General features: G+C 40.6%; 1 protein-coding gene across 2 annotated transcripts in view; it reads right to left on the bottom strand.

Moving 5' to 3' along the window:
* Nucleotides 1-3,793, bottom strand: part of Ss (aryl hydrocarbon receptor spineless) — a 158,999-nt gene extending 155,206 nt beyond the window's left edge. For both annotated transcript variants that reach the window (XM_072015332.1, XM_072015331.1), the window contains exon 1: nt 3,515-3,793. In XM_072015332.1, coding sequence (XP_071871433.1) covers nt 3,515-3,636 — 122 coding nt within the window. In that variant the 5' untranslated portion in view covers nt 3,637-3,793. The remainder of the gene's footprint in view (nt 1-3,514) is intronic.
* Between the last annotated feature and the right edge of the window lie 14,151 nt (nt 3,794-17,944).

Here is a 17,944-nt window from a genome sequence, read left to right on the forward strand (position 1 = left end):
TGAAAATTAATCCTTTCACGTTTAAAATTGATAGTGTCATATTTGACAATTTGTCTGAGCCTGTCTCAGATTACATTATCAAGCCCGGTGTAAGCAGCCAGATATACCCAGCTTTACTTTCTATATTTCCTTCAACAACCTTTTTATTTTTTAATGGATATATCACAAAACCGCACCTTCGAATATTTCTATCTTGAAACTTACCTATGTTGAAGATTTAAACGTTAAAAATTTCAACTTACACATACATTGTTAAAGATTAAAGAAATAAACGACACAGACGATCAATTCATCGTCGTTAGCAAGATAAACTCTTTCGGTTATCAACTTTTTCAACTACGCTTCTTTTATCCAACATCTTAAGATTTCATCTTCTAAAAACTCACCCCTCTCAGTTAACCACAAGAGCAACGAACGTCGGACCAAGGAAGATGGAAATCAACGTACTACCAAAAATTTCTATTCGCTAATTCAACGATGCTGACCGTCACGCGATGAAAAAGAATGGGAAAAAAGGAAAGCGACGAAGCTAGGCCGATTCGGCTATATCTCAACTAATTACGAGCAACGTATGCAAACGATTCGAGTAAAGTTCAGGCGGATATTCCATGGCCAGAGGCCTTCCCCTTATTCGCAATCAGTGCCGCACTCCGTCTCTGTCAGCTTAGCACCGGTTATCCCCGGTCTATCTTTCTCTTGATGTATCGAACATTACACACGTATATGTATCGTGTGTCGCGCGTACCTGCGACTATATTTATGCGTGTCTGATAGCTGTGCGAGCGCGAGTGTCGCGTTCAAGACGCGTGCACTCGTCTACATTTCCGTGTAGCCGCGCGCCGCGAGAATTAAAAGTCGCCGGATCGTGTTGCCCTTCTTATTTAAAATATCCTATCAGCCATTACGAAATATCCAAGGAAGACTGAAGTTTTATCGGTGTCTTCGTGACATCTTTGTTTTTCAATTTAAATTCGCTGTTCTCCTTGCTTTATCTCCATATTCGTCGCGTTCGCGTCACATGTTTTGGAATACTTTCTTTTCCAATACTTTATTCATAAAATATTACAGATAAAATAGCTAAAATAGAGATAAAATATTTGACACGAAAGGGAAAAGACGAAACAAATCTCTGTTTCGTAAAGATACGAATCGGAATAACAAACTACTAATGTCGATTGTGCGTGCCTCCGAGAATGTTTAGTATCGACACATAGTTGTAAAGTGACGATTAAACTCGTCCAAAATGTATATCTTACACGGCGACTTTCCTGAGTATAAATGTCCAACACCATTCTCGCGATACAAACACGTCGCGTTGTGCTTGTTCGTGGAAAGACACAAAAAAGTACAAACTTTCGGATGCAATCACCAAGATATATTGTTTTAATTTATTCAACTATCCAACGCTCCTATGTCCATCGTTAAAGATGTAAATCACATCGAAAATCTCAATATTTTATTTCTCTTAAATTCGAAACTTTGATTCGACGTTTCCTTAATGAATTTCACTAAATTGCGAAAGAAATCATACGAGTAATTATCCAGAGTCTAAAAAGAGATCACTGAATCTCAGAATATAACGAGACAAAGTTCCAGAAACAGAGTTACAAAGGCAACGACAATCACATCGCAGCGATTACAAAGTGGACAGGCATTCGACATGAAAGATTCTCCTATTAGCGTTCCGCCGTGGTGCAATAATGACGAATCTCGGTTGAGCTCTGTAATTTACGATCTATACATACACCTAACCGTCGAGTTAGCGCATAATCGATCGTGTTCATGTGAAAAACATTGCCTATAGACTATTCGAGGCTTGAAATCGGATGAAATGTATGTCTTTGAAACGACTGGCGAACGTTAAGTCCACCATTGGACGCGCTTCACGTGCAAACACCCTCCTTCGATCCCATTAGCACCGGCTTTAGACACATGAATTGTATATGCGCCGCGTCACGATACTTCGTGGCCTATCGTTCTCTTGAATGGCTAACAAATTAGCACCCTTACGTTTCCCGCTTTCCTTCGTTGGTTTTCCAAACCTTCCAACAGATCTATACGCGTATAACAAGGGGAAGTCACCACCTTGATATCTACTCAGCTTATTTTCCAGATTTATTCCGGTTGCATATATACGAGTAAGTCACGACAAACGCGCGGGGACGATCGTTTGAATAATCCAAGCAACGGGAACACAATCAAATTAGAAGCCAAGTAACGAGAAAACAAGTATGAAATATGTCGTCGGCATTCAGCATTTCGTGGTGCAGACAATTGCTATTTTTCCTTTTTAGTCATATATTACGTAAGACGTTGGTAATTGACGCCGACGTGTGGAGAGAAACGAGAAGATAAATTTGATATAAATTGAATTACTGAAACGGCTGCAATTAACGTAACGACGTTCGCTTCGGTGTGATTTTCGTGGTTTTACGGCCGTCGCTTTACGAAAAGTGAAATTTATCAAACCCGTATATACGCGACTTTCGTTCTACGATTTTCTCGTTTCATTTAGTAAACTATATAGGCGACATCATTATCATAATGCATAAAATGCGGCGACATTTCGTGCACACGAGTGGATAGAGTGTTCTCCATCGACATAGTAAAATGTCAATTACCCTTTAAATTGCTACATATGAAAGCATCGACCATGCACTCTAATCTCATAGAAAATCATCTCGATGGAATAGTTTCGTAAATAGGTTCGATAAATTCCAATTGAGATATTATTACTTTAAATCATAAGGTACCTACCGCATATACAGTTGCCAGTTGCTCACAAAAGTATCTGAATATTTATAGAATCTTTTCATCAATATATTATGTGTTTTATGCAAAATGAGGCGCAACTATTGTAATGATATTGGTAAAATTTGAAACAAATCTGAAAATATACATAGAAGCTACAAGATATTTGGTGCAAGTATATATTTCGCAAAAATATTTAAACAGCCAATTATACTCGCTATGTTAATGACCCTCCATATTCAACTGGGTTGCTTTTAACACGTATCGTATATTTAAAATGACTATGCAATGGAGATGCATTGCTATAAATATTTTGCAATTTCTAAGTACATCTTCGTCTCAAATAATACTTATTCAGAATATCGACGCGGAATCATTCGTTCCTATAATTTTAGATTCACACAAGTTCATTTAGCGCTAGTTGACGAATGATAAAAACTCGTATAATAACGAAATACGAGCAGCTTCAGGCTGACTGACCCCACTGTACATTATCCCTAACCTTAACATACTTTGTAGGAGATAATTTAATCTCAACTTAGCTTTCAAGTATCTGACGTACAATAAAATATCTATTTAGAGGTGGCGCCAGTATTTCTCCATTATAATCACAACAGCCGTGCTTCGTTGCAGCATCAATAGAGTTTTCTATGATAGATGTCCAATACTTTCGATACATGAGTCATTATACATTCATACACTGTATATGCATATATACATTGATGGTGATTTATCCACTATAATGGGATACAGTGTTACCAACCTTTTTCCATTTCGACGTCGTCTTTTGGTGGCATAGACGGTTCCCAGTTGGCTCATGGCGACCGGGTTGTTGGGTCCCGACGCCGTCGTCGGAGTCGGTACCGGCGCCGAGGTGGGCGTCATCGCGGGATCAACGACGTGGGGCTGAGGGTGAGAGGCGGTCAGGGTGAGCTGAGGTCCCGGGGGATAGCATGCCGCCGTCACGTAATCTGTCGCCGCGAGGGACGCGCTCGCTGGTCCACAAATCCCGGCGACCACCCCCTGCACTCCACCCCCGATGCTCGTCCCGCTACCACCGCCACTTCCTCCTCCTCCTCCTCCTCCTCCTCCTCCGCCTCCTCCACCACCGCCAGCGACACCGACAACACCCCCAACCACCCCCAGCCCCGCCGAGGCGGTCCTGTCCAGCGCGTACACCGTGCAGACCGTGACGCTCTTCTTTGACTTTGCCGACGCTACGTCATCGTTGTCTGTCACTGGCTTGTCGGCCAGCTGCCGGCGTCGAGCTTTCCACTCTCGATCCCGGTGCTCGGCGTCGGGACGATGCAGCTGCGACAGCTGTTCTTCAACTTCAAACAACGTACCACTGATAATGGGCACACTTCTCTTTACCTCTTTTCGCGCCTAAATAAGACTCGTGACTATCGAGAATCGTTACGTCTCTGTATAACGTTTCGTTTAAATACGCGTAACTCTAGGTTAGAACCAAGAACACCGTGCGACAGTTACAACTCGATTTTCGTGTTTTGTTTGTACACGCACGTAGATCTGACAACAATTAGTTTCAATTAACAATTAACGACGCTGTGTGAGAGTTAGAATCCAATAGTAGGGTGATTTTTGTATCTTCGTCATGAATATGCGTACATTTGCGATCGATTACTTGCGAAAACACCGTGCGAGAGTTAGAATTCGATTTTCGAATCTTGCTTGTTAATACGTGTATATATACAATCGATTGTTTCGACAACACCATACGATAATTAAAATTCGATAGTAATTCGGTTTCCGTGTCTTCCTTTTACGTAACCCTTTCAATCCGAAAATAGGTTACAATGACTTTCTACAACACTGCTGTTAAAATTCGATGGTAATTCGATGGTAATTCGATATCTAGGACACGCGCGCTAAACTGTCCGCGTCGATCACTTGTTACGCAGTTCCGCGTCGATCACTTGTTACGCAGTTCCGCGTCGATAAAAACGTGAGTCGAACCAATTATGTATCGGCTACCGAGTTACCACTATTGACACAGTGACGGATCCCGTCGGATCACGGCAACGAAAAATCATCTTCCAGCGCGCGGGAAGATCTCTCAAACACTCTCGTGACCGTTTACGAGTTCACTGTCACTGGTTCGTCGGAGCGAGAACAATCGAGACATGGAACAGTCGATCACCGTCGTTTGGCGCGCGCATCACGCGGAAACGGTCGAACATCGACGAATGTCACTAAACCAATCGATCACGATCCCGCTCCAATTACTCTCGAATTTTGGAGCTTGTGCAACGTCGCGTCCCCTTGTGCGCAGCGTCGTTGCGACGTATTCATCGTCGCGTTCATCCAAAAGATTCTATCACAATCAACACTCACTTGATAAATATCCTTGCTCTTTAATTGAACGCAGTGTATACTCCAACTATACGTTTGTATAAATACAGAGGGTTCACATTCGATCACGTGACAATAACTCAGTCCTAACCTCAAAACTGTACCATGCATACACACTGCACTCGCAGGGTTGTCAGTACAATCGTCGACACGATATATTATTCGAAGCACGCTTTCTCGATCGAATCGCGTCACGTGCACGCGGAAACTGAACCGCGCATCCCTCTCTCACCCGCGAACACTTCACTCCCTCCCTTCGTCCTCACAACGTCACCCCCCACCTCCAGTTGCAGCTCGTTTCCCTCCCCCTTCTTATCGGGCACACTTTTTCCTCCGCGGTGACGCGACGCGCGTGAAAAACGCGGATTCGCGGCCACCGCCCGCGAACCACACGATTTCCGTGCTGAAAACCGAGAGGCAGAGGACAGAGGCAGAAGCTGAGCGGCCACGGAGAACCCGGTGTTCGCCTGGTAGAAGCGTATCGTGTACTGGCGGCCCTGCCGGGCGTAGCATAAGTCAGGAGAGACCGTGGCATAGATCGGAACGGGGAATCGGGTGGTGGTTGCCGGCTGGTGGTGGTAGAACTCACCTCCTCGGCCAGAGGAGTAACCTCGACGCGATCGTCTCGGATCGGCCGCCACCTTCTACCCCCTGAATTCGCCCCGACACTTTCAGCATCCCTTCCATCGGCCATAGCCACTCCTACCAACCGACCTGGCCGACCAATCGTGCAACCAGCATGGCGCTACACAGCCCAACCCGCGTTGGTCGCGGAGATACCATCGTGCGCGTTAAACGATTACACCTATTCCATCGGTGATCGCCGCTCTTTGTCTAGCGTACAGGCCACTCCTACGCACAGCAGGTGCTCTCTGTCGCGCTCAAGGACGCGAAGCTGGGAATTTCGTTGGATCTAGTCGATGTCGTTTGTAATATTCCAAAGAGCACTGCTCGTTATGTTCGACGCTTCGCCCGGTTATCCGCGCTCGCGATCGCGCCACAGTGGTTTGGTCACTTGATCGTGAGTTGTGGCCAGTCCTTAAATTTATTTCGGTTAAGGTTCGATCGGGATTAAGAAGTTTGAAGCTTGTAAGTGGATTTGACTGCACATTTCGAAGGCAAATTTTGATTAGACTGTATCTTCTATATTTTTCATGATTATTGTGTGCGTATGATTGAATGTATTCGAGGATCGAATGATTAATCTTGACGGAATTGGTCAGTTTGTATTTTGAATAGTTTGGAGCTATAGATACATATTGATTGGAGATTTTCGAATTTTCCGTTTTGGTATCCACACATTCTCCATCAAGTTAAGAATCAAAGTTAAGAATGAAGCGCAAAAGTAAGATGTTTATTAAATGTAGCTATTTGATAATGTTTATGAATTTATTTTACGCTTATACAAGTTTGGTAAAATTTCTCTCGGATGTTGCAATCTTATCTTAGATTTCCAAATTCTATTGCTGAATTAAAAGGATAAATATATAGAATTATTGTAATTCGGTTCTTTGAGCCTAATGACGTTATTATATATATGGTTATGGTATGAAATGATCCGACGGAATGGAAAATGCAATTCCATTTTTCACGTAAACGATTAAATTATGCAATATTCCTGTCAGATTAATTGCATATGTTATTCCAATGCTTTTCATATATAAAGCATAATAAAAAGTAGATTTATTTATTATTTAAATGAAATATTTAGATTGAAAAAAAATCTAGCAGAATATGTGCCGGATTTTTCACTCCATTGACAAATTTATAAGAATTATGATTTACATTCCAGGTAAAAGCTTCGTCACTAAAAACAAATATTGCGTTAATATTCATTCATATACTCCAAATATTCAGACATTAACAAATACCCATTAATTTTCCATCGTGGTTTCGTAACTCCATATACAGGTTAAGTATAGGTATCTACCAAATATTAATTTTTCCAACTCAGAATACCTATCAAAACACTTTTTATCAATATTTACCACAATATTAGATACCATTTCGTTCACTAATAATTATCCGACTAATTAAAGTTAGCCTATTTTTCTCTTTTTCACAAAATGATCAATTAATCAAAAATTTATGATTCTTCTTTAACAAAAATTGCTTCTTCTAACTTTTCCTTATTCCAATCGTCTTCCAATAATAATCGTTTACAATTATTCATTTGCCTCAATTCCGCGGTGCAGGTCCACAAAAAGGTCAGTTCATCCGAAATTTTCCTAATCTTTCCGATATAGATACTTAACAAAAATTCCTTTTTCTGATCTAACCATTTTCTTCCTTAATACTTCAATCGTCTTTCAACGATAATCAATTATCGCCAAACATTTTTCCGAGCGATTGTTCGGGCGCGTGCAATTGTTCCTAACACACAACCCTTATCAGAAGAGGATTCTCCTCGTGAGTGTAATCAGATCGTGAAACAGGAGCGATATCGAGCAATTTCGAGTCGTGTAACCGTGGTCCGTGGCATGTCGTCGATATCAGGATGACATTAAGCTCGAACCGATCGCGTCGCGATCACTGGGCACACGTTGCACATATTTTTCAGCAATTGCGGCCGATATCACGGTGGGCTTCACCGAAAACAGATTGCGAATAGGTCGAAACGTCTCGGTGACATGCGATTCGACGGTCTATTTTATCTTCGTCGTTTTAGATCGCACGATATCCGGTCGCAGGCTGGTCCCTCTGTGTTATTGGGAGAAAATGTTCGATGCTCAGCATGGGGAAAACGATTCTGAAACGCGCTTTGTATTATCCCATCACGTGTCGAAATCGAAGTTGCATGTGTGGAACACATACGGGATTGCTTCGATCGTTTTTTGTTAGGAATAAATCCAGTTTTAATGCGTCCGACTCTATCCTTTTAATAATATACAGGCTATGGATGCTTATACATTTATGTCAATTTTTATATGCAAAAATGTAAAAGGGTAAGAACGAATGCAAAAATGGGAAAGGACAAGAACGAATGCAAAAGTATAGAAATAATCAAAATTCACAAACAAAAAATTGCATATGAGCCGTTCATTGAAAATACGGAACAGCGATGATGATGAATGATAGTCATCTTCTTGTAATAAATGAATTAATGAAAATAAATCGTTTGTTTCTTGAAAATTGAACATTAATTGTGTGCTTATGTAACGAAATTAAGAAATTACCTAACATAAAGTGAAACTGAACAGGCTGATATCGAGAAACTTTAGAAGAAACAGGATAAATAATTACTTATATTATATTTTATATATAATAATTTTATATCATATAATATCGCATGTAGTAGAGTATTTTTTTAAATTTAGAAGATCTGACAAGAGTCTCACATAGGGACTTCAAAGGTCTTGATACAGACAAAAGGATACCAAGAAAAGAGAAGGATTATAGAGATAAGTGATCAACATCGTCGTCAGCGGCATTACGTAAAACATGTTCGCCTCAATTTAAACTTTTCAATGTCTGTATCGGATGGTTTTTTTTCTCCAGCACTGTTCATTCTATAATGCATGGCTACAATTATCTGAAAAACATGTAGAACTAATTATAAGTTACCAAGGCTTTTCTACAATTGTTTTTTTGCTCGCAATTGCCTCACGTACTTTTTGCACATTTATGGATTATTCCCTAGCAACTTCTAGTTCAAACGCGTTCAGTCGATTTATTTCAGTACTTAACAATATATTCAATCGAACATTAAAAAACGAGAATGTTCGGGCGACTATTATTGTTATATCGTATAAAGGAATTCTCTTTAAGCAAAATATGTTATCCTTATTGTGAGAGAAAAAGGATGAAAGGATACGCATTCCACCCTTTGCTAGTATAATTACAAGCGAAATGACGGCCATTTTATTTATTTACTGGCAGACGGTGGCTATAGTAGCGGCGGTCTTGTTTTAATAACACATTACACACCTTCTTGCGAAAAATCCCATTCGCATTAAGAACTCATTTCACGCATGCATTTCAGGCATGGACGCTACCGTTCGAGGAACTCCTTTACACGCAACAAAAGCGCCGGCTCCCTCAGCTGACTATCTTTCATTCCCTTTCATTCCCTTCCATTCACCGATGCCCATTCGATTCTTTTCCCTTTCATGTTCCTTCACGGATATAATTGCGCACCGATTCGTACCTATACCTACTTCAAAACACAGCAGATAATTGAAAAATTAGAAAATTGTTTAGGTCTCTGACGTTCAAGACTTTGTAAGTTTTTAGACTTTCATCGTATCCAAGATTTTTTTGATGATAGGTATTTAAGAAGATTTCGAAGATTGCGAACATTGGGATATAACAAGGAATGTTTAAAGATTACAAATTTTTGGTTATTTAAGAAATGTTCGAACATTTCACGAACTTTAGGATATTTTGAGGAATTTTCGAAGACTAGGTACGAATTTTCAATTATTTCAAAGAGATTGCAAATTTTGGGGCATTTTGATGGTTTTTAAAGCATTTCGATGTTAAAATAATACTTGATCCAAGAAGTTTTACGTTTTGAAGATTTCTAATTATTTCTCCAAATTTCTATCCTCTGTATTGAACCGGATTGCTGCTTGGTGTTTTCTTCTACCATCTTTCTTCATCTGTCCACATCATCTGTGCACATCCATAATACACCCGCGCTATGGGCCATTCGTTTCGTTTCATCGGTCTGGGTCACGCGAATTCAGCCGCGAATCTTGTTTACTTCTTGGATGAAATCGAATTCTGATAACTCTTACTTTCCTCTTTTGTTACGAGCAGCAATACGCCTGTTAATTCCTTATTTTTCATGGTTTTATAATCTCTTTGCCGAAGATGCTAAAAACACTATAGTAACACCTGCATCTATACATCGTAACAAATACTGATCGGAGACAATATTGGAAAGTTATGTTTATACTGTGTACAATTTCATACGGTAGATAAATCGTAATACGATAAATTGTGAAATTCAATAAATATACCTACAGAATACCTTCGACACAATTTCCAGAGCTAATAAATTTCAAAATCATATACCTACTTATAATTAACGTGTAACAAAGTTAGTTTCGCAATGTAATGACGTACAATTTATTTTCTCACGACATAAATTATTTTTTTCTTATCTAGATCGCAACATTGCAAATCATATTTCACCTCCTTCGTATATTTATCTAATTATTATTTTCATTAATAATCATTTTCCACCCTTGTAGTATTTTTAATAAAAAAAATCCAATATTTAACATTATTAAAGAAAAAAAAATCCCTCAAAAAATTGAATAAAAAATCCAAGTGGTTTCACAGAAACGCATCACTATGAACGGAATTCTCGCGCCATCTGCCGTCACCACGAGTTACCAATCTCCCTCTCGGTAATTGCAGGATTACCAACCGGTAGAACCAAACAGCGGAAGTGGAATGATCATTCCCAATACCGGATATCACCAAGAGCCATCAACTTCCATCGCAAACGACATTTATCAGAAAACCGAGTGAGTCACGTTTCCACGAACTAACTTCGATTCTACGGAATCTCCTTGATTTTCCAAGTTCTATGTCTTACGATGTGTTTCAACGCGTTTCGTTTGAAATACGGCGCTGCACGAAACACACCGATCTGTCGCTATTCCGTGCCTTGGATAATGGACGACCGGGGATAATAGGCCGCCGTGCAACAAAAGCCTGGCTAACAATGCAAAACCAAGGCTTAATTAGATAAATCATTGTTTTGAGACGTAAACCCGCAATCAGGGCCCACGAGCGGCGGCGCAATTGATGCCGCGATACCAGCGACACGCCGCGCGCACCGCTCGCGTAATTGCGTGCTATGAATAATTACTTCTGCAACGGACGGTCAGGGGTAGTCAACCACCGTAATGTTGTGTAAAACCGGGTTCAATACAACTGAGAAATAGCGGGGCGTATCACGTGGCCGCGCCCCGCATTGCACGATTAAGATCGTCCTCTCCACTCGCCAATGTGCTAATCGAATTCCATGCTTACAGTTCGTACGATTCGTATACTTGTTATTTGGGCTGTAGAATTTTTTTAATTTCGAGGGACTTTCTTCAATCTCTTCTTTTAACGGCCGTCTAAATTTTTTACTTGAATCGCCAGTGTATTGAAATAAAGATGTTTGAAACGTAAATACCCGCTGAATTTTACGCTTTGGTTAATTGAAGCAGACATGTAAGTATGTATTAAATTTGGAACTTGAGTTATTTTCACGTTGGAGTAAAGATAAACGTAACTAAATTTTGAGCTTAGTTTTATTCTTCCACTCGAAAGTAAAAATGAAGGTACTAAATTTCAAACTTGTGTTATTTTTGCATCGGGACAGAAATATATATAATTAAACTTTGGATGCGGATTGTTTTTGTGTTGAAGTAAAAATGAATAAGAAGAAAGGACGCTCTCTGGTCCTTTCGTTCTGTGGGAAAGTTGTTTGTTTGTTGATTGGCGACAAAGTGGAGTTCTGAGTACTTACATGTTCCAATGCTAATTTTCTCGCGGAAGCACACACTCCTCGAGGCATCAAGTTCCACGAAAATCGAACGATTACTCATACGTTTCCATTTATGCTTCAAGATGATACTTTGTACGTAATTCCTCTCGTGGAGGTTGCGCGCTGAAGTTTTGCGTGCTTTCAAATTACCAGGTTCCTTCGATACAAGTCTTAAACTCGACCTTATGCATGATGAACGAAGTATCTCGTGTTCGAGGTAATCGTCAGACATTGAACTTGTACAGCTTTTTTTTCTTACAAGTAAATCAAAATTGCAATTAAAAAATATTTTAAAAACAAAGGGACATAGAGAAGCGCTATATGGTCGTCGAATCTAAAAGACAGTGTCTACCAATGGGAAACGAGTGTCATTAATGTTGCTTCCCCTCGACCATAATAATTGCCGTCATTCTTCAAATTCAACAATCGCACTTTTCCATTTTAATTAAAATAATTAGCACGATAGGATCGGTTATTAGCGGCAGCGTGGTTATTTTTATCAAACGAAGAAAAGAATGGGGTGGTCGCGAACGGAGGAGATATTGTTTTGATGTCGGTCGCTAGAGCCGCGCCATAAGTCAAAGGCAAGCGGCATGTCAAACGAAACATTGAACCGTGCCACCAACCGGACCCCCTCAAATTAGCGGCAATGCTCGCTAGCGGCAGGTCTTGTTGAGGACATGCGATCATTGGGACAAGTAATACGCGGTTCGGGGTACGTTGAACTTCAAAACGACTGAACGAAACAATTTTAGATTCATGGAATCACGGTGCTACAATTAATCCAGACGACCGATCTATAGTTCTTTTCGTAGAAGAATATTCAGAACAGGGAACAGGGCGATCAGCATGCGAGCTGATACAAGCAACTTTAAGAGTTTCAACGGTTGCAGCATGTAAAATAATGGTGAAATAAATTTCCTAGGAAGTTTGTTGTTTGCTACTTCACATCCAATTCAAGCCTCGTGTTTCACGAGGTATATTTCCATGTCGGTTAAAATATCGGAGTTCACGTAAAAATGCTACTCCTAAACGTTTCATAGAATACCATTAGGTAGAGAGAAGATGCTTCTCAACATCAAAGAACATCGAATGGTCGAACAACATGTAAGATAAGAAACTTTAGAGTTAGCTTATGGCAAAGTAAATTCCCTAGAAAGTTCGTTACTTGCTGGATCCCTTGCAGTTCAAACATTATGCTCTTCAAGGGTCGTCTATATACGTACACATATTTCCACGTCAGTCAAAACAGGCGATCTCTTGAAAATTCTACTTTGAAACGTTTCATAGAATACCAAGATAGATCGTTCTGAACATCAAAGAACCGGTCACCGAGAGGAAGATCCGCGTCTTCTTTGGTACCACGTGGCGGTACGCGCTAGACATTTATCTAATTGCTCGGGGAGCAACTACCCGGCCGCAGAAATATCATCGAAGCCCCGGGACGGTGTGCTTCGAACCGATGATTATCCTCCGGCTTCGGGAGAGGGCCCGTGGAGAGCGCGCGTTACATTGTTATTATAATGAAACAAGGATAAATACAAGCCGCTTGTACACGTGATCGGTAAAATTACCTTCTTATGATGATTTTCGTGGCGGTGGAATCGGCGGCGCGGCGCGGTACGGAGGGGCGGCAGCCAGCAGCCGCCACAGTTCGCTCGGCCCTCCGAGAAATTATCAGAAATTATGAGCGAAGAAATTGGTAGTCTAGCCCGCGGTTGATTGACAGCCGGTCTGCCTGCCAGCTCTCCCTTGTTGCTTACCCCCCCCCTTTCACCCTCTCTACTCCCTCTTCTCAAGCTACCAACCTTTCACGGGATTACGCAGACGTCCCTCCCGATTGTCCCTCGGGACCGCACATTCTCTACGATCGCGAACCCTCTTCCTTCGCGTTTTTTACATGGAGAAGAAACTCTCGTTTTATTCTTTTCCTCGCTCGCTTGTTGCTTATTTCAAGTCGATATAGTAATTTGCGTATGTAATCTGGTTCAGGTTTCATAAACTTCTTTTTCCAACTATAATAATGCTGGTGTTATTTACGCGTATCAGCGTTCTTTTTCCGATTCGAATAATAGATACCATTTACGTGTATATTGGAGAAAATTAGAATTTGGGGATGATATTCTAGTTAAGGCCGGTACTTTAAGTCTTTGTTCTCTTTTAGCTGACAGTAGATTCTTTAATCCCTTAAGGACCACCTAAATTGTAGACTTTTATGTATTTATAGGAAAGAAAGTTCAAAACTGTATAAAATAGAGACAATATGTAAAAATATATAAATAATAATAAAATACCTGAAATGCAGCGCCCATTATATTATATGTAATAGATGAAACAATCCTCTACCTAGATTTTTATATTTCTATTCATAAAAATATGAATTTATATAGCATCGACTTAATTTGAAACGAAACAAATTTTACACACAATCTGCCTAACTGATTCGAGCTACATTCTTAAAGGATAAATACGTGCTTTTTGAAGTTAGGAAATAAAAATCAGAAATAAAAATTCCACAGAATTAACCATTATAAGTATAACATCTGTCGTCGCAACATTGGAACGCGGTTCAGCTTTAAAATACGTAGAAGAAATAGTTCCACCGCGAAAAACCTGCAGAACGCCAGGTTCGGTAATTTCGCAGTCAAGTCGAGCCGACATCTGCGACGAGCAGACGTGGGTATTAAGTGCGAAAAAAATTTTAATGCGACTAATCGATTCGCTGGAAACGAGTCACCGACATTGCCTCCCTTTTCTCTTTCTTCCGCGTACTCTGCCTCTTCTTTTTACCTTTCTTTTCTCTACTTTTTTTCTTTAATTCCGTTTCATAGCTCGCCGCTGTGTTACACGAGCGCGGAAGAGAACGAGAAACCAGAAGAAACACCGTGCAACGTGCACGCGATGCGCATAATTCCGATAATCGGGACTTTATTTTATACATGCCGCGCCTTTAATTGTTGTTTATTATTCCAACGCGAGATTCCGCCGCGATACAGGGATTTCAATGCTTCCCGGGTCGTACAAACACGCGTTTCTTCATAAAACGAAAGTCGATGCGAATTCATCGGAACGCCTCGTTGAATTTCCAAATCTGATCTTCCTGTTCCGCACCAGTCTTCTTTAAGATTGAAACCATTTTGAAATTCGCGGGCCTGCAACCACTTTCGTAACGCACGTGCAGCAAGATATAATTTTCATAGTAATCCCGTATGAAGAATAAAACTCGTAAAAATTAATATTTCCCCATTTTCGTTGTATAATACGAAGAATTTTGAATTCTTTCCAATGGTATCGTGTGATCCAGGTGCTTTTATGTAACTTAAGAAAGTTAAAAGCTGTGTAACGATGGTAGGTATACATGATGTTAATTGCAACAGATTTTCTTTTTTTTTTTTTTAAATATGAGCATAAATCGGTTCGTAGATGATTAAGAAACAAGAAATGGAAAAAAATCGGCAGAGCTTGCCATGGCGTCGTGGCACGAACAAGATGGCCGCGTCTTGCATCGCGCTCCACTGCTTGCAATAATTAAAGCATACGTTCTTGACGCAAGAGTTCTCGCGAACCTGGTTTCTTTTGCTTTTTGCCGACATACCGATCGACGAACGAACGTTCTCGCTTGCAATTTTTCTTCTACTTGATGCCTTCACTGACTCGAAATTGCGCTTTCTTCCGAGAGATCAGATAAACGCGAAGGAAATTATTTATTTGCAAGTACAAGAAAGTTACTCTTAAGTTAATCGCTGTAGCAGTGATTAAAAACATTGTACGTATCGTTCTACGATACATATATTCAACGAAGTCCAATTTTGATTTTATTAGAGCACACCTTGCGGAGGATAATTCCTCGTAAACAGAAACCACCCATACGCTAATGTATAAAATCTACAATTCTTTATACCGTAAGCCACAAATGAAATTTTTATTCTTTTACTTCTGTACTTATTCGAAATCATGCCTACAATAAATTTCGTAGTAGATGATATTATCAAAATAATTTTCGAAACGAACGTTTATAATTGCCTTACGTGTGACAATATTTGACTTAGTTGCGTTCTTTGGATCATTTCAGATCCAATTGCTTATTTGATTGTTATCTAGTCTCTTAAATTTTAGAAAAATAATAAAGTATCCCTATTAATACTAAGGAAACGCTTGAAGATTTTCTGAAAGCATCGCAAATCTTTTTTCCCGTTAAAACAAGATTATTGATCGAAACGCAAAAATTTCAAGGCCACAACAGGATCGAAATGGGAAAATTGCGACACAAAGATTCTTTAAATCTTCTATCGTAGTGCTACATTTGTCGACTTTCTTTTGTTTGTCTTAGGTCACACTGTTAAGGAGTTAATACGAAAACCTGGATCGATGTCCCGGGTTCAATTAGATTTCGGCTAGGGCGGGAGGAAACCGTCTGACCTGGACCATTAACGATGACTCGAGCTTCCACGGAGTGGTACACGGTTCCACGGATTTCGTAGTAACGCTTTAACAGGCCAATTTCACGATATAAAAGCAGGCAGAGAGGACGGTGCGCTTGGTTATGCCGACGGTTTGTTTCCTTCCACAGAATCTCAAGAATCAGTTTGGTGCGAGACCAATGAAGACCAAGGCGACCACTGCTCGGTTTTCTGTGTATTGCGCGGCCTGCGGCGTTTATTAGGGGCCCGGGATTTTCGTCTGACCCGTCGTTTCAACCCTGACAAGGAAATCACTTTCAACGTCCAGGCTAATTTGGCCTCGATCGGCCCCGATACAAATTTCTCTCCCTCTCTCGTATACGAGACGCTATAATTGCGCCAACGCTGACCGCATGGGTCGTGAGATTCCCTTGCCGATCTTACATCAAGCTTTTCTTCATTCCATACTTTTTATATAGATACTTTATATTCTTGTTTTGCTTAAGCTTTTATACAATACGATCCACGATGATCTTTTAATAATATACGGCGGGACTTCATTTACGCGAACGTGTAGAAGGACGAGACTAATATTTGAAGTACGTATCTTCTCCACCTATTCTCGTTAGTCCTGATAATCGTTATTTTTTAAAATTACTTTAGTATTTGCAATTAGTCGTCTCCCTTTGGCAAATACACTTATCCTTTGAATAATCCAACGATTGATTGCTTTGACTTTTGAGAGATTTGTATTTGAAACTAAACATTAAAGCGCTCGTAATAAAATGCACTTTTAAACATCCTTAAGATGACGATCTTATCTCTCCTATATCTCCCTTCGTTCCGTATGTTTCATCCTACCAACTCTCACGACACCGGACTACATTTTCATATTCATTATTAACTAATTAAGGAAATATAATCTGTATGCAGCGATATTACAACGAGTGTTTCGCTTTCAACGACAATTAAGAAACGATAGAAGACCGTTCCATTCTCAGAGTTCGCCACGAGCAGACTGTGAATTTTTTTTACGCATTTCTGGAACATTTGACTGGAACATTTGAAAGTACAAATGTGCGTATGTACTATAAGAGAATGCGTGTACAGAATATTCAGGGTAACTACACCACAATAATGAAGCGATAACCGAAACACGATTGTCACCTGTCATCCTCCAACTCTGTCGCCACTAGAAGCTATTCATTCGACAAAAAATCAGCAAGAAAGTCACCTGTTTAATAACCGATCAATGGATATTATCAAGGGCTCGCAGAAGCCTCGTAATTACACCAGACGAGGACGCGGAGGAGATGATCGCTCCCATGCATCACCCGACTTGCACCGCGTTCCAAATGGTAGATCACGCCACGCGAATGTTTCAGATACGCGGCACGTCAATGCATCTCGGGTAAGAAACAGTAATGGCCGCCGCGAGCCGACGATTGCAGAGGCCGGATGGCTGCGAGGCGGCGGAGAACCGGAGGAATTTCAGAGCGGAGGTGCGATAATGAGTAAATTGAGCTCGAATACGCCGAGTTACGGCTGGGATGAAAGGACCTGCGGAGTTAAGCGGTCTCAAGGCCATCTCGCGCGACGATTCCATGCCGATTCTTCGTTGCACGGCGGCCTCAGGATCGGTGGCTCGCTCATTTTCGCGATTATCTAGCTTCCTGCTGCGGATCGTTCGTTGCGGCTTGCAGGTAGGAAATTCATTGTAATGACTGTCCGCTACGTGTTGCTGGAGGTGTTTGGCTCGAGTCTTGCGTTCATTTTATAGCGAGTTTAGTTGCACGTGAATCACGTGAAAAAGAAAACGAAAATTTATTGATATTTTAGTCGTTCACTTTTTGATAGATATTACATTTGGTGATTTTCTTGAAACTTTATCGTTTCATGTTATGAACTTTTGTCGCATAAATGTCTGATC

The sequence above is a fragment of the Bombus fervidus genome, chromosome 13, assembly GCF_041682495.2.
Source record: "Bombus fervidus isolate BK054 chromosome 13, iyBomFerv1, whole genome shotgun sequence".
In the NCBI taxonomy this organism is placed as follows: Eukaryota; Metazoa; Arthropoda; class Insecta; order Hymenoptera; family Apidae; genus Bombus; species Bombus fervidus.